This window comes from Anas acuta, chromosome 1 (genome assembly GCF_963932015.1).
Source record: "Anas acuta chromosome 1, bAnaAcu1.1, whole genome shotgun sequence".
NCBI classification, from domain to species: Eukaryota; Metazoa; Chordata; class Aves; order Anseriformes; family Anatidae; genus Anas; species Anas acuta.
The window spans coordinates 25025471-25048224 of NC_088979.1; the positions used below are offsets into that span (position 1 = coordinate 25025471).

Here is a 22754-nt window from a genome sequence, read left to right on the forward strand (position 1 = left end):
CTTCAAAATCAAAGCTGTTTGTAGATTTTACAAGTGATAAACAACAACAAAGTCTCTGACAACATTAATATTTCCTTTCAGTTGCAAAATGTTTGGAAATAGACACTAGAAACAAAAGAAACTTTTGTAAAAATGGAGAAAGATAACCCCTACTTTCCCTCAAGGATAAACCAATTCCCATCATACTTCACATTTGGACAGACACAGAACTGTTGTATCCCACTTAATAATGTTGCACAAACACATCAAGGACCGTGGCCAGGTTCTTCCACCCTACATCTCTAAGCACAAGGTATCACTGGGGAGAAGGTTATCTGATTAATAGCTATGCTCGATTCTTCCCAGCCATACTCAGAAATCAGCTTCCTTATTTCCTTACCCTCTGTTTCCGTAGGCTTCCTGGGCTGGTGGGAGATGGGCTTGGAGACTTCCCAGAGCGGGGGGTGGAAAGTTGGCTACCAGGGGTTCCATTCACTAAAAGGACAACAAATTGAAAAAATAAATACAAGGCATTATTAAAAGCAAAGGAAGAGTTAAATCAAGGTATCCCATTCCTTCTCATTCTGTTTTGAACTTTTTTTTTCATGTTTTAAACATTAAATAGGTTAATTCATAAAAGAGCTGCTTCCTCAGAGTTTTGGCTCATGAAGCCAATTTTTATACAGAGTGCAAGCAAATAATCAATGAACCTGAAAAGACTGTTTACTCAATGATAGAAAACATGTTTTCTTAAACTGTATTGTTCCTGTGCTTGAAAGTGATGGAGAGCAAGGTGCTTTGTTAACCTTAACAGATATTTGCTATATTTAAACCTTTTTCATTCAATTTAGTTACAGCCTCAAGTGCTACCCACCAAGAATAAAAAGCAGTACTGCTTGCAAGAACAAATCAACTGTTTGCTGTTCCTCTCTCACTCCTTTGAAGAAATTTTTGCATTACTATCTGACCCAACCATCACCTCAGGCTTAACCCAGAAGGGCTTTCTAGGTCTAAATAAATTGGATGCAACCTCTCAAGTCAGACTTACAGCAAAGCATCACTTTCTAAAATAAGTCAGTTCCTCCAGCTCTGGCAGTGCTTATAATTGTAAAGCATCTTTTGCATGCATGTGACATTATCCGTTTAATTAACAAAACAATTCCAGCAGAGGACAGAATTCTACTACAAAGTAATCACACAAGAGGCTATCAATAATGTTCACACTGACAGAAACACTAAAAAGCGTGTATCACATATCTGTGTAAATATTCTTTAAGCAAGCCACTATTCTATCACAGTCCAAATCTATCAGCATCAGGAAAAACAGAATCTACAATCAGACTCCCCAATTCTGAATCTCTGGAGCATATTTACATAGCAGGATATCAACAAGGCATTTGACTTACCTTCTATGAGTTCTAACATGGACAAAATCTTACTGTTTAACCTGACAACAGCGAGCAGCAGAATTCCTGCTCTCTGCTAAGCCAAGCTGTAGCCAAGCTGAGAAGCAATGGGATTAGTTAAGGATAGCTAGGGCTGCTCACAGAGTGAGCTGAATGCGATGCAGGATTCATAAGCAGAAGCCTTTTCTGCGTAAGGCTGACGTCTTCAGAGCAGCAGTGGGAGGTGCAGGTGCTGTCTTAGGGCTACATCAAAGGTGTCAATTAAGCATAATGCTGCTGCTTCACAACGCTGAGCCACCGCAACCCCCACTCGCTTTCCACGGAGCCCCGAAAGCCTAAGCAATTTTATCTGCTGTGCACTGAATCATAACGAGGTGCCTTTGGGGGCAATATACCAAATGACTCATCTGGAAATCAAAATGACAATAACTCTTGTAAAACCTTGGCTGACTGGCAATCTAGCAAATGCTAATTCCTTTGGATAATACAGTAGGCATTTTTAATGGCTTTTCCTTACTTTTTACATAATACATTGTTCTCACTGCCTAATACTGGGCCTGCACATTACAAGAAAGAAGCATACCACACTGCACACATCAATATATAAAATACATTATACTGCACGATAAATGATGACCCCTCAACAAAGATTAGTGATTAGCACCTCAAAATCATTTTGTGCAAGGTACTGTTTAAGATAGGGGTGCAGTGTTTTGTACAAGCACAGGAACAACTAGAAACGGTAATTGCGTTTCAATGGGATCCTTTTATAGAAAACCATTCCACTCATCTAGGCTACACATTCTCTTTGTACAGAGGACAATGGTTTGTATATAACAGCACTGATTCAAATGCTGTCCAAAGTGTGTGGGGGAGAGCACAAGCATATGGACACATTCACTGAAGGGCATCCAATACCAATATTCAGAAAAAAAAAAAAAAAAAAAACACATAGGTCTGGCCAATTGTACGATCTATGACTAAACCCAAAGTCATTAGCAATACTTTTGAAAACAATTAGGAAAAGGGATACGGGAAGACATCAAAAATGAGCTTCTTGGGGTCTCAAAACTTCTGAAGTTTCTCTTTATTTGTGTTTCTTTTAAACAAATTTGGTATGACTTACAAACTAATACTAAACTACTGCTATTCACATGGACCCTGACCTCAAGACTGCTACTGCATAGTAAGACTTGTGCTCTGTCTTCTCTTTAAACCAAGCAGATTTTCTTATTATTAAGCTAACAGGTACACTTTAATAAACTTTTTAGCACTAGGCACAGGTTCCTGTTCCTTCTGGATTGACTGCTTCTCAATAATTTCCAAGATTATTTTTTCTCAATTATTTTTTTTTCCAACTGCTACTGCAAATTTTTGTCCTGAACAGAGAAACTTGAGGGTACCAACTGAAAACAAACAAGTAGATGATATAGTGTCTTTGACTCATGTACCATGCTGATGAGCAGTTATTTTAGATGAAAACATGAAGTATTATAATCCCTAAAAATTACTCACTTGCCACTACTGGAGCATCCAGAGTGCTTAAGCTATGCTCCAATGTTCTCCCCAACAGCATTTATTTTTTTTAAACTGAAAATGATGATAGCTATTTTGGTTGTGTTAGCTGTCTGAAATAAGTGAAATCAAGAGGAAAATAATGGACCAAGGCCTTCAGGAAATTAGTTTGCTCACCTCCTTATCCATGTCCAGCTACAAAAGCACAGAGTACCTTAAGAGCCTATCAGGGTTTTTGTGAGCATACAAGGACTTCCTAAAGAGAGCTGTTTAGGAAACTAGAGAGCTGACAACTAGCTCTGGGGATGAGATCCTTTTTACCAATCACTGGGTAAGTACAGTGTAGGCTTCTACATTTGAAGTAGTTTTCCAGCTCATTTTAACCAACTTGCTGTTGTAGAACAAGCTGTATCATCCTGAAGCAACTAAAACATCTGTTCGATAATGTGCTGGAAATGTCCACTGCGGTGTAGACTTCTAAAGTCAGGCAAGATAAATCCAAACCCACGGATTTGGAGGATTGGTATATAGTTGACTCTAGGCAAAATTATCAAAATTCTCCTCCCCCTATCAATTTTGATGGATTTCATACCAAGCACAGGACTCCGCTAAACTGATGTCCTAAGGCTGTAAGAGGTCTACACTCGAGTCATCTGGAAAAAGGATTTGGGTGATGTGGGCTCTGCTCCCAGCTCTCTATACAATTCTCCACAATATGTGACCTAACTCAAGTCATCCCGACCGTTCTACTTAGGCTTTATGTTCTGGCAGAATGAGCTCTCTCAGCACATCATGTTGTCTGTATTCTGGATGTTTTGCCTATGTAGGGATATGCATTTTTATTATTCCTAATTAATGTAATGCCTAAGACAGAGATCACAACTAGGAAGAAATGGATATTCCTAATAATTCCTCAATCTACTGCAGTAGTCCTTCTTCTCATTTACAGTTTGCTGGCCATTCCACCTCCTATTCTAGTTTCTTATAAATCATTATATTAAATTTCAAATTGAGCTGATATTTGGTGCTGTGGAGCTGAAAAACACAGGACTGATTGTGACCACCTCCATCAACTCCACTTACAATCACGACACCATTCTTACACATTCACTTTATGACCAGATGACATGGCAACAAATATATGAATAAAATCTGTAATATTTTATAATAATGCATTTCAGATAAGTAAAGGAATATAGTCTAAACTGCTCCAAAATCCATTTCTGTGCATTCTGCTCTGAAAATTCATTCTTGTCCAGTATCTGCACTACATTTCTCACTAGCTGATACAGCTCATGTTCCTACAGGGAACCCTGATGTAGATAAAGACATATGAAATTGGTAAATCACTGTTGTGATTAATCATGTCATTGAGTGAGGCAAGAGCTTTCTTGTCACTTTTATTCAAAAAATGGCAGGGGTCAGAGACATCAGCTTAACACACAGCGCCCTCCCATCGTCTCATGAAAAAGATTTATCTGTTCAAAAATTCACAGGTGAAATACATATTAAAAAGCTAGAACAGTAACAAATTATTGTGGCTATTCTGAAAACACATATGCATGTGCTCAGCTGTTGTGAGCTCCTTTGCCTGCGGTCATCTCTCCTGAGCTTGGATGCATAACAGGGCAGGAACCTGTCTTTTTTTTTTTTTTAACACCTGGCAAATGCATGAAGGTAGGAAAAAGCCCCCACAAAACAGAACACTAAAGCTGGATACCATTATCTACTGAGATAAATGAAAGATAGGTTTTCGTATGAAGATGTTTATAAACCAGTCGAAATGCTGTAAGTAGAAAGTACATTGATAGCATTCCAATAGGTAAGTCATTTTGATAGTGCACCTTTTTATTAAGTAATAAAAACAAGAAGTGAGAGGAGATGAATTAAAATATCAAATGCCAGTCTGAAGCTGCCGATCTCAGTGCCATTACATTAAAATCCTACTCTGCCATAAAGCTGCCTGTTGATGTGCTAGTATTTGTATCCTATAAAAGATGTTGAGATGATGCTGCTTGTCTACAAAAAGTGGTTTGCCAAACAGGAAAGTGTGCATGAAGAGGAAAGAGGAGACTAAGAGAAGTGCTGGTTGTTTTGCAACCACAATTTATTCATGACTAGGACATGCAACAGCTGAAACTAAAAAAAAAAAAAAAGATTTACAGAAGTTACAACAACATGTGTAGGTCATATTAGCAACTGTTAGCTAGAAGATGGTGATGCCAGATAACCACCTGACCGTTTCTCAGTTACTCTTGTAGGCTGTCAATGTCCTTTTCGAAACAAAACTTTTGTTTCAAGATTATGTAATTTCAAAGTGTTTAGGGAACAAAATCCTGCCTTTTAATTCCTTCTCATTTTGCATTCTATTTGTATACATCTCATAATTTTTACCTTCGTTGCAAAGAGGAGAGTTTGTGCAGAGCACTGTGTTCCTTACTGGTCCTCAGTAAAGACAAGGCTTTGTCAAGGCTTTGTGTGCAACTAGTTGAGATAAATCCCAAGTAATCAGTAATGCATTGGTTACAGCTGGAGCTAAATTGACCTTTTAAAATTCAGTCTTTCCTAGAGTTTATCAAGAGCCACACAAGAGGCTTGGCAGGTCCTCACAGGCTGATCTCCACAGGCTGTCCACTATGATGGCACTGCTACCTCAACCTCAAGTCAGCTATGTCCAACTATCAAGCACAGAAGTGCTGCAGACATAGACATTGCAGACATGCCCAAGACCTCAGAAGACAAGATGAGATTTCCTTAATATTAACATAATATTTCCTTAATATTAATAATGCCCCGAAATCCAACAGGATTTTCTTGTTGCCTCAGAAGGTGGCTAAGTACCTGCTGTTGGCTTTTGCTCTGCATTTCATCAGAGATGTCTATGATCTTGGCAGTTAATTTCACATAGTGCTTAATCTAGACAGCACCTATGTGTAACGCAAGATTTAATGAAAATCTCTCTTTTGAACTGTTTTGCCTAATTGGAAAGATCAGGATTCTCAAATTAGACTACGTGAATGGAGTACCAACTTTGAGGATGTTTCTTTATTCAGCATTTAACTTTTTAATTCTTTAAGAGCGTCTAGCCAAATCTATTTCTCCTACTGACTCTTGATTTTTATTATAAGCTATAAAATAATAAAACTTTTTTTTTAATGATTAGTATCAAATACCAACAGCATAAATAAAAAAATAAAAGCAAGCCAGGATCAAAGTAAAAATCATCTGGAAATCCCTGGGTCTGTAGGATGACTCCGTCACTCCCATGGGTTTGTAATCCTGGCTTTGGGAAAGTTTCGTTTCAGCATATTTATTACAAAAGCTGTCAGCTGAGTACCTGTAATAGTGTGAATAAAACCATGTGACCCCACCAGAGATAATATGATATGTCATGTTCCTTCCTTTGGGATCCAGAAGACCTTCTTGAGTCAGGTGGCTGAAGAAGGGTTGTTTCTGGATAACAGCCGAAGGATGAACTATCAAGCTAAATGAAAACATATCTTTTTACAAAGGATCACAACTACTTTTTTTTATTTTTTAATAGCTGAGAAAAGTACAAGCATCTGCTCTAGAGAAGCTTTCAGTAAGATCCAATTTCTATATCCTGAAACACTTTTTTCTCTAGGGAACATCTACATTTTTGATCGGCTTTAGTTTGATGTGTAACTCCACAATGTCTTTGCCCAGATGTAATTTAAAAAAAAAAAAAAAAAAGCCCAGCCTTTGGTAATACTTGCGACATTCTTCACAAACATCCCCTTTCTCATTCGGAATAGATATGTATCACTCAAGTTACTCTTGCAATATACTTATCTCACTAAATAACCAAAATTCCAAAATAGCTCTTCTTAGCATCAAACCAGAACCACTGTTACAAATAAGATTTCAAGCATCTGAAATATTTTGGGTGATAGTTTGAGGGTAAAAAAAAAAGTAGTTGCTTTTTTTTTTTTTTTAAGCAAGTCCTGAAAACCATAGCTAGGATTCTGGAGGCTGAAAAAAAAATAATTCATCTGAATGCAGTAACTTTCCTTAATTTAACAGGCTGAGGATACAGTAATTCCAGCTGCCTCATGCTGCTCTTGATTTGATTAAAAATAATGATCATGAAGAAGTAAGCATTGCTCTCTTCAAATCCATTACCTCTTCACCTGCACTGAGGCTGCCACCAGTGGTGTTAATTGATAGCTGGACAGAAGCCGACAGCTACTGAATAGCTGTCAGACATTCCTAATTTTCAGTCACTGGCAATGGGCTGATACCTGGGTCTAGCTGAAATTTAACATCTCTTTTGTCATCTCCTTTCCTGAGGAATATCTGATGCCAACAAAAACATCAAAGGCCCTAAGAAGACATCAGGACAATTAAACAGAGGCAGGATTATCTGTTGCACTTGGAACCAGACTTTAGCCCTCTGCCTGCCTGTGAGGTGATGCTGCTGTTCTCTGCTTCTCTTCTCTGCCTTCTCTGTTCCCCACTTTTCTTTTCTATTTGGACTGAAAGTGTTTTGAAGCAGACAATATCTCAAATGTATTTGTGAAAAAACAGAAAGCAATTGTCCTGCAGTGAAATTTCTGTCTCATGCTGCTATTTTAAAGCACTCTCAAATGTAAATAAAAAAAATTGAACAAAACGCATAAAAATAGAGAAGTCGGCCCATACCACAGAGCTTACTAGCTTGCATGTACACTTTTAAGGAAAAAAGTCTTCCGTGTTTGTATAAATATAGGATTCATCTGCTCCCAGGTGCGAGGGAGGCTATCAGGAAAATAAAAGCATACTAAACATATGTTGTCTTAAAAAAGGGAAAAAGCAAGGCTGAAAAAGAAAGCTGAACATCACCTATGTAAATGCTTACAGTTCTCTTCAGTATGTCAGGAAATGGTGTAAAAATGCAGATGCAGCTTTTTGCTCACTTAAGATTGCATTAGCTCAAGGAAGGGTGAGGAGCATGTGTCTGCCATTCCTTTATAGCCGGCCTTGTATTTCCTCATCCTGAATTACAGATTTGAATCTGCAAAGCACTAAGCCCTGGTGTAGCTTCTGGCTTCGCCAAGTGTCTCCCTCTGTAACCCTGCAGCCTGCTCTCCAGTGTGTCCTCGAGCCTGTGGGGCAGCACTTTGCCTTGCTCTCATGCTGTTTTCATCTCCTCGCACCTGCAAAGCCCAATAGTGACAATGGCAGGTTCTGGACTTTCAGGCTTGCTACTTGATGGTTCTCTGGAGCAGTGAACCATCTCTGGATGTTCACTGCTCCAGAGCTCACCAAGGAAAGGGGACTCAGTATCTTTTGCCTGTTCCCATACACAGTTAGGGACCACCACAAACAGCAAGCTTTACACATTAGGGGCAACAGCCCATCCAGCAGGATTTTCTCTAAAAATCATTTGTTAACATTCCAGAAATTGTCATCTGTGGTGGTTTTACCCCGCTGGGCAGCTGAACTCCACCACAACTGCTCTCTCACTCTGACTCCTCAAAGGAAAAGGGAGCGTAAATACGATGGAAAGAGCTCAAGGGTTGAAATGAGGACAGGGAGATCACTCCATAATTACTATCAGGGGCTAAGCAGACTCAGCATAGGGAGATTAATATAATTTATTGCCTATCACTAGTGGACCAGCACAGTAAAAAATTAAAGCAAACTAAAAACACGTTCCCTCATCCACACTATGCTGTGTCCTCCCCTTAGACATGAGGGGAATGGGGGCTGCGGTCAGTCCCTGACGCTTCATCTCTGCCACTCCTTCAAGGTCCCTATCTGCCCCTGCTCCCTGTGGGGTCCCTCCCACAGGATTCTGGCACCCCCAGACCCCTGCTCCTGCGTGGGCTCCTCTCCACGGGCTGCAGCTCCGGCCCGGGGCCTGCTCCTGCGGGGGCTCTCCATGGGCCGCAGCCTCCTCCAGGCCACATCCACCTGCTCCACCGGGGGCTCCTCCACCCATGGGGGGGCTGCAGTGTGGAGATCTGCTCCATGTGGGACCCATGGGCTGCAGGGGGACAGCCTGCTCCAGCAGGGGCCTCTCCACAGACTTCAGGGCAACTGCTGCTGTGTGCCTGAAGCACCTCCTGCTGCACTGACCTTGGCTTGGGGTCTGCAGGGCTGCTTTTCACCCCTCTCTCCCAGCTGCTGTTGCACAGCAGTTTTTGTCCCTTTCTTAACTCTGCTCTCCCAGAGACACAACCAGCATCGTTCATGGTTCAGCTCTGGCCAGCAGTGGGTCCCAGCTGGCTGGAGCTGGCTCTGATCTGACATGGAGCAGCTGCTGGGCCCTTCTCACAGAAGCCACCGCTGCAGCCCACCTGCTAACAAACCTTGCCATGTAAACCGAATACATCTTCAAAGCACCAGTTTTGGTAATAGAGTATTTCGCTAAACTTACAGGTGTGAAACTGAGACACAGACATTAAAGAAAACCAAGCAACCCACCTGCCAGACAAACCACAAAACTACCCCCTTCAATTTCTGTCAACAACTTCAGAAGCTATTGGGGAAAATGTGGGCAACTCCATACCACTATTTGCTCAGAACAAGCACCTCATGGACTTCAATGCAATTTATAAACATTTAGTTCAATCAAAGTCAGACTTAGTTCACTTATCATTTGTAATTCTGTGCCACAGAGGGGAACAGTTCCTGAGGATATTTAGGTGCTTAAGCCAAAGCAGTCTGTTCTCATTTCCTAGCCTCATTTACACATTCATTCCTCTAACAATGTGTAAACAACCCAAAGACAGTGCCTTCATTAACTCTAAAAATGATGAATTCCTATCAGCTACCCTTTGCTAGAAGAGAAACAAAGTAATACTGACTACCTACATCCAAGATTACAACATACTATAGATGCATGTAGCAGAGAATTAAAGGTAAATCAATGATATCCCTTCATTTTAGGATGTTGACAGTTTTAATATCTAACTGTTATTTTTACATTTCTGAACATCTATACAATATCCTTGTTTTGACCCATGTGGTTATCCATGTGTATTATCTTGATAAGGGCAAGAATTGATGACTGAACCAGGCATCTGATCCTTTTCCTTAGCAAGAATGTGCAAACTTTTAAGAATGCAGTAAGAACCAAACAAGGAATCACATTCTTTCTAATTAGCAACCCATTCCTCTCTATATAGCTCATTTGGCTTTTTTTAAAAGGGCACACAATCAATAACATTTTCTGCCTACCCAGTATTACTTCTTTTCTCAACTTGCTGCTTTTTACTATGTAACTCTTCACAAAATGATACAGCTTTATTTTGAAATGTGTATATAATGTGTATATATATATGTATATACACATATATATATATGTTGCCTGTGACTGGAGCAGAGAATCAAACCTTTCTCAACTATTTTTTATGTTTATATCTAATGAGAAAAAAAACCCTGATAGGAGTTGTTCGCTTAAAAAAAAAAGTATTAAAAAAAAAAAACAAAAACAAAAACAAATCTAAAAGCAGTTTAAGAGCACAGAATAAAAAAAATACGTATATATACTCAGTAGTTAACAAAAACACAGCAAAAGTGTAACTTTCAGATATGTACTGGTCATTTAGGAACTGCTCTTAATAGTGAGATGCTTAATGTAAGCAACATAGAAAAAATCATCTGCTCATATGTGCACTAGACAGTAATTTCTATATTCTGCTACAGTCACATGTACATAATTCCAATTAGCAGACAACTTTTTTTAGGCTTATTGGACAGCAAAACATTGAAATCTACATTTTCTGCACTTCTTTGGATAGTTTTATTTGTTATTTAATACCTGAAAGCAGGTGTTTTCTTTGCACTGTTTTAGTGCAGAGTCTAACATCAAACTGTATATTTTAAAAAAAACTACTAATTGCTATATTTTTTTTTTTAATCTCTCTCTGCATGAGATTAAGATTTACTCACTTAATGTTTCTCCTGTATTCTCCTGCTACTATTTGGAAAAACAAACAAACAAACAAAAAAAAACACCTGTAACATCCACACACTAAATAGGGCCTCCCTTGCTAAAGTTTAATTTAACTTTATTCCATCTAGCTACAAAGAAAGTAGTTTAAAATATGTTTAAAAGCCAGTCTGTGAGGCTCTTCCTCACAATTCATACCCGTTCCCATCACTTCTTTTCAGGCTTCTCTATTTCAGCTGTTCTTAGGATGCGTGGGAGGCACACTGCCTCCTATCTTCGCTACCCACATCTGCGCCTCTGTCTCATTGTGTCTCCCCCACTTTTCTCCTTCCCTGAGCAAGGATGTCTTTTTTCTCGGTTTACTCTTCTTGTGGAAATATGGTTCCAGTTGGTCCATACTTCCCCTCTTTGAAACCATCTAGGAGCACCTGGGCAGCTGGACCATTCTGATCACTACTTCTCTTTTCCCTAAGGACATTACGGTGCTGGATGCAGGTAAGAGAGAGGTCCAGTATGATGATCACTTCCCCAGAGACAAAAGACATAAGGCAGGAAATAGTGAGGTGGCTCTCAGACAGCTCTAATGTTTGTCTCTTTCAACATCTGTATTCACAAGCCATGCTGCAAATGCTGGATTGGGTCTACTTAACTTGCTCATACCAAATATTATTTGTATTTGCAAGCAAATTATTCTGGCAAGTTGTCTAATGTACTTTTGTTTATTTATTTGTTATGCTTGGGAAGAAGCTGCAGGAGGGAACTAGTCATAAACTACATGGTGGGAGAAGCTGCGAAAGCAGCCAAAGCAAGGCCCTTCAGACAGAGTTAGAACTTTTTAAAGCTTTTTGCTGAGCCTTCTACAGCCTGTACCGTTGGCTTGTTGTGTCAACACTGATTTATCTCTTCCTCAGCTATCAATGCACCGCACCTCAAATTCACATCTGTATTTGCGTTCTGTCCTTGCTCTGTCCCTCTCCTCAGCATGCGAATTGTCTTTTACCTATCCATTCCTCACTGCTGGCTCATAACTTCCCCAGAAACAAAATAGAAAATAAATTATGAAATCAACCATTTTCAAGCACAGATCCTACACTGAGTAACTTCGACTACTTTCTGCATTTTTATTCAGTTCTTAGTAGAAGGGATACTTCTTTTTGTCAGTCTTTACTGGAAGCAAAATCATGCAAGAACAATGAAGGAAAACGAAGAGAGTAATGCAAGAGTATGATCTGTAAAACACTGAAGAATTCTTTTATACTGGAAAGACGCTATCTCAAATGCAACTGAGAAAATAAGTGAATTTTTACTATCAACTATTTTACACACACTTCTTGCCAGAAATGTGGTATTTTAAGCACATTGCTAATTGTATTGAAACAGATTGCTGTTTTTTAAGAAAGATTTCTCGCTTGCTTTACCTGAGCTGGTAGAAGCAGGAGACTTGCTGCGTCGGGATGGACCCGGGCTCTTGGTGGTGCTCCTACGTGAACTTGAAGCTATTTTGGTATAGGAAGTAGATTTCACCACCCGACATTCTGAAAGACAAAGAAACCGCATAAGTTAGCAATTAAGAAAGCCAGCAAGATTCTGAAGCAGAAAGAGCATGAAAAGCACAAACACTTAGCCCACGCTTGTTTTCATTCATCTTGAGGAGTTTTATGGGAAAATATAAAATCTGTATAAATGGCTCCATTAAAATCCAAGTACAGTATGTACCACTTTGCAGACAAAGAACTGCTGCAGCAATCCAGACTTTCAGATACCATGGTTACTGCAGGTACTTAGGACTGCTTAATTTAACAGTGCCGAGACGACACAATTTTTTTTTTTTTTTTGCTTTTGAAGATTTCAGCACAAGTAATGCAGCGGTTTCTTGTAAATGATCCAGTTGCAATGTAAGCATTTTTGCCAGCCTAGGCAGTCTCCTCTAGCAGAACCGGAAGGCTGCTCTTATATATCAAAATGTTAAGACTGAAGAAGATGACGCAGGTGTCTGTCACTCATGAAAGGTTTGAAGAAAAGTGAAGCAGGTTTGTTGCTCCTGCTTAATCCTCTGGTGAGCAACAGCCCACATTGTGGGCACACGCAATTCATCACAGGTTGAGGGAAATGGCACTACTTGCTCATAAGAGACATCAGTAAAATCAATGAAGAGGCGAAATTACCCTCCCACTTGAGAACACTGCAAGATGTTCAGGTTAGAGTTTACATACACCCACACGGCTCTGTAGGCATTCTTGCATTACGCCTGCAAAATGGTTCTTGGCCTGAGGATGAAAGAACTGGGTGTGCATAAAGCTGATATCTTGCAGTCATAATGGATACTAAATTAATCACCAGACATATTATACAGTCAGGGGAAAAAAAAAAAAAAAAGATTTCCACTTCTTAGCCAGTATACTATTATAAGTCTGCAGCAATGTTTACACTGTATTCACCTCTCAATGTCAGTATACTTGTTTAAAAATAAATAGACATTTATTTCTGTATCAGACCTGTTCCCCATTTTCTTCCCATGGTTAAGTTTCTCAAAATAGGTTAAGAGAAATAAACAAGCCTTTTTTTTTTTTTCCTCCCTAGTCAGAAAATACTATGTACAAGCCTGCACATTATTTAGTCTTCACAGATGATCAGTGGAGCCTGTAACATAGTTTAGACAGATTAGAGAACAAAGAAATAAAATTGAGCATAACTAATTAACTTAAATATATCCACCAGAGAATGATGTCATGAAGTGTATTTCTCTTGGCTGCCCTAACTGCTTGTCTGTCGTCAAGCTGTTGAAGGAAATGGAAGCAAGAACTGATGCGTTACTGAAGGAATGCCCAGCACAGCTGAGAGCACAGAGGACCATGAAAAGCCCTGGTCTTACCAAAGAACCTTTTTTTCCCAAACTCTTCCATCTTCCTAATGCCAAATAGCAGCTAATTTCTTTCTGTTGACTTCTTATGCAATTCATTGATGGCTAATCTCATTGTTAAAGCAAGCAACGAGGGGAAATGAAGATATTTATTCTGTTGTAAGAGTTAATCATCTACTGAGAACAGGAGGAAGCAGATGGAAGTTTTCAGTTAGACTCAACCAGGCAACTACATTAGCAATCTTACCCTGATGCATGAACTGCTGCTCCAGAAATTGTCTATAAATTTCAATTGCCAACAGGTTACCTTTCTTGTTAACAAAGATTTAAAATGTTGAAACACCTAACAGCCAATATAGAATTACTGAACACGTTTGATCTTGTAAAATTAAGACGTCATCCCAGTGCAAGTCCCCATTCACAGGCATCAGTCAGGAAGATAATTCCATATTGTAATGGAAAATAAAACAAGAGAACAACAACAACAAGAGAAAACCTAAAATAGAATGATCCGAACAATCAGAAACCATCATACTACAGTCATTGGCTTAAGAGCCTATGAAGAAAACAGTCAGCTACTTAACGTAACATCCTCTACTATGTAAGAGGCCTTCCTCTACTTTCATCATATGCAGAACACGGGATCTGCCTCCTTTTCTTGCAATCCATGCTACACACTGCACCTTATCTCTCATCTTTCTACAATTATTAACTCTTATTTAAGTTTTGGATACCTTATAACCGCCCAGAGTCAGAATGAGATTAGAGATAAGATTCTCCATTCAAACATGTATTTCTCCTCACATTACTGCAAAGGACCACGTAGAAGGTAGTATGAAAGACAAGAACAGGCACCTAAATGCACATCCAATTTATGTTTCTATCCTACTGATAAAATCCTGCCTCAGACAATATACAAGACAGCACTTATTTTCACCCAACAGATTCAGAAATGAAAGGAAATAATAAAGTAATTCTCCTTCACCTGAGCTTCATCACACATGGACAAAGAAGATATGTGTGAACTGAAATGCAGAGCTGTTTTGTCACCATTTTCCTTCTCCCCTGGCAAAAGTGCTCACGCTTATATGCTATGGAAGGGTGTTACTGTTTGTAGGAAAGAGGGAGGCTGGTAGCCACCAGGAGATTTGACCACCCCTCACTACTGACAGTCCCCTTCATAAAGAGTGATGTTAGGAGTGGGCTGCAGGTTGCCCTGATGCGCCCAATATAGACCATAACCTGTTACTTGAGTAACCCTGCAGTAGTGGCATAGTATCCTAGGAGAAACACACCTTCCACAGCTAGCTGAAAAACAAATCTTTTCCCACTGGAGAAGAAACCCTTATGGGTGCTCACATGTAGATGAGGCCATACCTGGAGTACTGTCTCCAGTATGGGCTCCCCAGTACAAGGAAGACCTGGACATACTGTGAAGAGCCCAATGGAGGACCTAGAGGTGATGATGGGACTGGAGCACCTCTCCTGTGAGGACACGCTGAGAGTGCTTGGACTTTTTAGCCTAGAGAAGCCTCTTCCTACCACCCATCACCATGATGAGCCTGACTCAGCCTGTTTGGTGGAGATCCAATGCTTCCCCACAGGCACTGGGTGCTGCTGGGAGGTTGCCCCAGGGTCACCCTGTCCCCAGGCTGAACTGGGCTCCATCAGCTTCTCCTCACATGGCCAGTCCTCCAGCCACACATCGTCATGATGGTCCTCTGCTAACTCCATCCAAATTAGTGATGCCTGCCTTGAACTGGGGGGCCTGAAACTGGAGACTATCCCAGACGTGGCCTCCCACGTGCTGAGCATAGGGGCCTGGCTACCTCCCTCTCTCTACTGGATCTGCTCCTGCTCACACAGCCCTGGATCTGTTAGCATCCTTTGCTGCCAGGGCATTCTCTCTTTTCTAGTCTGTCAGAGAATTTTCCCCTCTTTCCTTGTTTTTCTACTCGTACAAACCATTTTAAAATCAGTTATGAACGTCTTTGGCACGATTTTCTTTTTCCTCACCATAATAATTTCCAGGTTGTGAAGTTTTAAAAGATCATAGTTCAATACTCTCGCTGCTCAAATACCACTGTGAACCCCAAGGTAAGTTTTGTCAAAAGCCATTTTTCCTCTAAGTTTACAAGTTTATTCATAAAAGGCATGGGCTATGGCAAGTGCTTCAGATACAGGCGAACCTTCAGTGCTACACACACCAGGGCCAAGGCAACTCATGTTTTCAAACACTAAAAAGACTTGCAGGCACCATACTACCACGGTACTTGTTGCAAAAAGGTCTAAGCTCCCATGAACAGTTTATGTATGCAATTATGTTGTCACATTAAGTTTGGAAAATTAAGTTTTACTGCAGGCAAAGATCCCACTCAGTAACCACACAACCACGGCTTGTCTCCTCTAAGACATCACCATAATCTGCCAGTTTCTACAGGAAAACTATGTGTACATAAAGAAGAAGGGAAAACAAAACAAAACAGTGTGGTTTTTAAAACCATACTTTCTACTCAGTATCTATATGGGTACAGACATATGTACTTACCCTCTCCTCACCAGCAGTGTTCCCATAACTACAACAGGTGCTTTGTAAGCCATGAAATGGAATAGCATTTTTTTTCCCCCAATTTTCTTTTGATGCCAAAACTGTACCAGAAATAGATCTGAACTCCTGACAGAAGACAGTTATGCTGTCTTTCTCACTCATGTGGGCATGCTCAGCGAAGGGAAAACATGACATTTTTCTATCGTGTGTTCAGTGAGGAAAGAAATGTTTCACAAAGCTCTGGTCCTTCCTCTCACCATCAACGAAGATTAAAGCAACAAAATGATGATACCCACAGTAAGCAAAAGAAGGTCAATTTCAAGGTCTGATCCCAGACTTTATTGCTTTCCAACTCAGAATACCAGATAAATAAGAATGTTTCCCAGCCAAAACATCTTGCAGTAAGATGTTCCATTGTGTAGCTACAGCCCGAACTACAAAGTAGGGGACGATAAACACAGACTACCAGCAGTGAGACTAACAATGTAGCACTGCAGTCCCTTTACAGCATGCAATATTACCACAGAGGTCTGAGGCATTTAATGGACATTAACAACAATAAGGCTGAGGAAAAAAAAATAGAAAAATAAAAAAAGAGGAAATATCCCAAGGCTACTATGTGACATTGCTGAGACACCTTTGGGCCAAGACAAGGAACAGAAAGTTCCTGAGACTGCACAGTGATGCTAATGAGTGGTAGCAACTGGTACAACTAGTAGGAAGCCCAAGATACTTGCAAGCTCCTGATTATTCCTGTTCTCAAATGTATGCAGTATAAGCACGAGGTAATTCAGGGATGCTAATGCGCAGAATCATAACGCCTCCAATCTCCAGGCGTGAGATTTGAATGTGATGTTCCATTTCCAAAATGCTTAATTAGCTTTTATGTTCATTAAACTTTACAATGGCAAGAAAGCAGCAGAGAGTAACTAATCTGCAATAAATGTGTCAGAAAACGAATGAATTTAACATGTTACTAGAGAAGGTTGCGAAAAGTTGTCTAAATCACCATGAGATCAAAAAGGTTTACTTGTCAGCTACTCAGAAGTTGACTGTATGAACTTCTCGAGTTCTTTCTGGGCTAAAGCATCACTCTCTGTTGCATTTTGCCTTTTCTGAGGGCTGTGTGTAGGGGACAGATACTTATTTTTTGGTATCCCTGCCAATCTGTTTCTCCGGGATGAGAACATTTAACTTGGTTTCAACAACAGCTGTATCCTACAGATAAGCAAGGCAGGAGGATCAGCGATGTCCATGCTTGTTGGTAAGCCACTTTACTCTAAGCCTGCGGCTTGTACCTTTTACCACTGCTTAAAGATGTTAGCCTCACTAGCAATGTCCTCAGGCCAATCAGTAGATCATTACCCCAGATTTTAGCTTTTAATGTTGAGTGATTTGTTCCATGTAGCTAATTCGTAATGCAGCTAATAAGATTTTACTTTTTAGTTGCATTCATGCCTTCAACTAAAAACAGTAATCTTCTGTTTGCAGAACTAAATTTCACTCTCTTCGGCAAAAGGGAAATGGTATCGCCCTCTCTAGTGGCATTGATACATAATGCAATTCACCCAACCCTACAGATGTAGCACTGGCAGCTATGACTTGTAATTATGACATGTTCAAAAGGGTAACTATCAACCAGTTCCCAGAAAGGAAAGAGATAGAGAGAGTTTTACAGGGGCTTAAGCATTTTCTCATCATCTGTTTTCATGGTTGTGCCGACTTTAATTTTGTTCTGCATGTCTTCCTGTTCAATGTGTTTCTGATGCAGATGGACAGTGATGTATGGGCAGAATACAAAATCCTAAAGTTTTATCCCATGCACTGAGCTATCTGCCACTGTAAACACATGTTTTTTTGAGATATCCTATCGTTTGGTATGATTTCTAATCAGCAACCAGCCCTCTGCTCATGATAAAGATTAGGAATACTGTTTATTTAAACTGTGCCAAACATTTGTAGTAGCAAATATGTAGCCTTTTTTTTTTTTTTCTGAGAAACACGGTTTTACTGAAAAAGCTATATCTTTGTTAACGTGAATGAGCATTCTCCAATCCTGAAACAGGGATAAATATTCATTGATGAGAGAAAAGCTTCATAGAATAATCTGCAAGCTGTTAGGAGTCTAACTAGATTCACCCGACCTAACAATGCATTCATATGTAGGTACCACTCCAAAAATGCTTTGTAAGTTAGAAATAATGTGTGTGTGAATTCAGTATTTGCAAATCTGACTGGAATATCATTTATTATCACTAATTTCTAACTCCCAACTTTCAAAGCCCTTATTTGTTTCCAATTTCTGTGAAATCAACCAGAAAGTTTTAATAGGAAGAGATATTGATTGCATGTATAATCAAAACAATGCTTCAAGTATCTCCTACTTTATCTTCAAACACGCTCCTTTCTCCATAACTTAAGACACTGATGGCAGGATTGAACTCATTTACTGTTCGACAGCTAAAAATATGATGTATAGGTATGAACTATTCACCCTTCCACAGCCAACAGAACATGCTGGTTTCCATGACTTATCTTAGGAACCTGTAAATTAGAAAAGATTAATCTTATTCATGAAATGACCAGGTAGGGATTACAGAATTTGAGAACTGGTGGACATACCTTAACTACAAGCAGTATCTTTGTGTGGGTCTGGGCTCTTTTACTCAATATAAGTTTTTTTGCTATAGTCTGTGATCATACTGCAAACAGATTTTATCTTCCTACCTTCTCCAAGTGTCAACCTTTTTGTCAGAATCACTTATTTTTCGTTATATAAATGCTATAATATTAAATTTTACTTTTTGACAGAGACAGAAAAATTCCACCCCAGAGCAGTGATAATACGGAGATTAAAAATAATAATAATAAAAATTTTCTTGTCATTCAATAGCTTCACTGACAAGGCACAACATCTAAATATTTTCTAACTGCATTTGTAGGCAGAGAAAATTAGAAGACTTCTTCAAAACCTGGTTGTCTAAATGAATCTGAAATATTTCCTACTGAAACCATGTGAATGAATTTTTATGTGTAAAATGCTACTTTCTGAAACAGCATGATCAGAAATTATGTTTAAAAAGCTTGAAGACTGAGTTGAAAAAAAGAATTCATTTGCTGTAGCTAAAACACACCTCTAAGCACACATGCAGATTTTAACACGTATGTCTCGCATGTCTTGCCACATACTCTGCTTCATCTTCAGAGATTTTAATTAACATTACTCATTAAAATTAACATTGTTCAAGATATTTCACTGGAGCTGTTCCAGTGGTTATACAGATGTTCCTCATGTTTGCCCCTGTATTCAGAACCCATTCGGGTGGCATACCACCCGACCTGAACTGACCAAGATGCTGAAAAGTTACATTTAACTGAAACGATTATGATACAGCTGACTACAACTGCAATCAAGAGAATGATTTTTATATATAGACTCAGCATTATTCTTCCTGAAAGAAAGACATGGCCAAAGGCTTCTTTTACTTTCTGTGACAAATGCGTATTTATTGGGCATATACTTTAACAGCAGATATTATTTATCCCTCAAAGACCTCAGGAGAAACATCCATCATTGGAGTGCCTTTACTTTATCTGCACAAATTGGATGGCATTTTCTTGGCATTGTTTTATTCACGCAGTTGGCGATGAAGTGAGAGGACAGAACAAATTCAGTATTTCTTAAATTTTCTGTTCAGCAAGATCAATGGTTTGCTTTCCTACTCAGCGCAGAGAGGTAATATTTGTCATATTACCTATTAAAAATCATCTTGTTCCTTACTTTGAGAATAAACAGACCTCCAATCCAGTCCATATGGTAAATATTAACATCTTCCTAAGCATCAAGTATACAGGCATTCCATCATATTTTTTTGGATTCCAGCACAATATAAGTGACAATGTTGCAGCCCAGAAATACTGGGGTTTTGGTACTGCTTGCTATCTGCTGTCTAAAGACTATCACTCGTACTAACCTGTCTTCATTCTCAAGTGACTGTTTTGGAAGTTCATAAGCTTAAGGCCCTTCTGCAGTTGGAAAAGTAATTTCCAATTAAATTCAATTGCAGAACGCTGGCTCCACGTCGAAAGCATCAGTTAAGGTACTGCTGAGAAACATCCATTCGAAATGGTCAACTTGAACACACTTTAACCAGGTTTCTTGGAAGTTTCAGGTTATACCTTCTGATTTGTGGTGAGAATGAAAAAAATGTGTTTAAACTGAACATCCTATTTATTTCTGCCTTTAAAGCTTTTCTGAGTAAAACTGCTTCTTTAGGATGAACTTATCACTGAAATTACTTTATCAGGCAGAGTGAAGTTTTAAAAACTTTTTTCCCAAAGAAACGAAACACACTATACTGGGATAAAGATTATTGTCACAAAGGTTAAGCACAAACCAAATTCCCATTGCACTCACACATTTAATAGATTAGATTAGTAAGAAGTCTTGCACAAAAAAGAAAATATACAAATAAAAACTAATCATTAAAGCAGACAAATCTGAGAAGCCAGCTATTTAACTTGTTTTGATGTTGTTGTTTCAATTTGCTTTAGAAAGACTACCTGCAATTATGCAGATAATGTAAACTTAGCAACAGAGGGATTAGAACACTACAAGCAGAATAGGTAAGAGAGAGTCCTCAGATAAACATTTGCAAATTGGCTAGACGTGCAGACCACTTAGGGACAATCTTTAAGCTATCAGGTGCCTGTTTTCAGAATTGTGAAGGGCAAGTGAAGTTCCAAGAGACTAGAAAAAAAAAATATCAAGTGCATATCTTAAAAAAATGGGACAAAGCAGTAATCTGGGAGTTGCAGAACAGTCAGTGTAACTTGAGTTTCCAGAAAAAAAGAATCTGAAGGGAAGGTGCAGAGAGGCCGGAGCCAGGCTCTGCTCAGTGGTGCCCAGTACCAGGACAGGAGGCCATGGGCACAGCCGGGCACCCAGGAGGCTCCCTCTGAGCACCAGGCAGCACTGCTGTGCTGGGCGGGTGACGGAGCCCTGGCACAGGCTGCCCAGAGAGGCTGTGGGGTCTCCTCCTTGGGGAGCTCCAAAAGCCGCCTGGACGTGGGCCTGGGCAGCCTGCTCTGGGTGTCCCTGCTTGGGCAGGAATGGGGGGTGGATATGATGATCTCTAGAGGTCTCTTACAACCTCAGCCATTCTGTTGTTCCATCAAAATACAAAATTATAAAGGAAACAAACAATCCAAAGCTTAGAATACATTAAAAACTACGTGAAATAGTCGAAAATAGTTTTATCGAGAACAAACTGCATCAAACTGGCCTTTCAATGACAGCATAACAGGGGGAAGAAGAAGAGATGAAGAAGTGTTTTTCTTAATCTGGAATTTGAAACCCAAACCCCAATTTAGGCAAATATCATCTACAGAAATTGCATTTAAGATGGGTATTAGAAAACAAATCCAGAGTAGTTACCAATAGCTTATTCTCTCCTAGGTTTGAAAAGGAGCTGAGGAGCTCAACAGGGTTGTTTCTGAGCCTAGTACTAATCAATATTTTCATTAATAAGCTTAGAATACATTTTAAATCTGGACATGGCATCACCATAGGTAAAACTATACTCACATCAGAACAACAAAAACAGTATTGAAAACTAGGAGGGAGGTCATCAGAAAAAAAAATAAATATATATATATATATATATATATATATATATATATATATATATATACAATTGAAAATGTCCAAAGCAGAATGACCAAATCCAGGAAAATAAGCAACAGAAACAAGGTTGAAGCCAACTCACTATTTGAATTGGTTGCATAGATGCTAGACAACAGCTCTGCAACGAGGGACGTAAGTGGGACACATGCTGAATCTGAAGCCAACTACTCAGCCCAAGGAATCATCATCCTGCTGATATGAGCAGGAGCACTGTGTGGAAGACACCTGCATTATTCTGTTCTCCTTAGTGCTACTGAACAATTTGCTACCACAACAAATGTACTTTTGTGTAACCCATTCAGAAATGTGGTTTTCATCTTGAGAGGGTCAAGCGAACATCAAGAAAGATCACAACTCTTGGAAACATGACCAATGAAAAAGACGTAATCTAAATCTGATTTATTTTTATTTTTTGGGTGGTCCTCTGGGGACCCACAAGCTAGACTCGATGACCCCTGTGGGTCCCTTCCACCTTGGATATTCTATGATTAAATGGGATCATTAGCTCAGAATACAGGTTAGAAGGCAAAAAATAGCAGTCTTTAGTACATAACAAATTGCGAAAAAAGAAGAAAGAAAAATAATTCCTAATTCAGTAATGAGAGAAAATAGAATGATCTTAAGTTTCTACAAATAATTCCAGATGATTAATGACAGAAGGAAACATTTTTTTAACTGCAAGGAAGAGGAAGAACTGGAACACATCATGTAGAGGACCTGTTGATTTTCCACAACTACAATTTGATGCAAACAGGTTAGTCAGAAACCTGTAAAGACAATCTGGGGTATAGCAGATCCTCTTCTGGGACCTCTCAGATCCCTTCTATGGTTCTTTTGATTAACTCTTCCTACTATGACTC

The 22754-nt window shown here is 39.4% G+C and overlaps 1 protein-coding gene across 5 annotated transcripts in view; it reads right to left on the reverse strand.

The window, feature by feature from the left end:
- The window catches only part of DCLK1 (doublecortin like kinase 1), a 235601-nt gene that overhangs the window by 62878 nt on the left and 149969 nt on the right, over nt 1-22754 (reverse strand). For 4 of the 5 annotated variants that reach the window (XM_068673052.1, XM_068673061.1, XM_068673079.1 and 1 more), the window contains exons 5-6: nt 12219-12335; nt 380-474 (exon numbers count right to left, since the gene is read on the reverse strand). In XM_068673052.1, coding sequence (XP_068529153.1) covers nt 380-474; nt 12219-12335 — 212 coding nt within the window. Of the gene's footprint in view, nt 1-379; nt 475-1385; nt 1719-12218; nt 12336-22754 lie in introns of those variants that run through there. The other variant, XM_068673070.1, reaches the window with a different exon arrangement.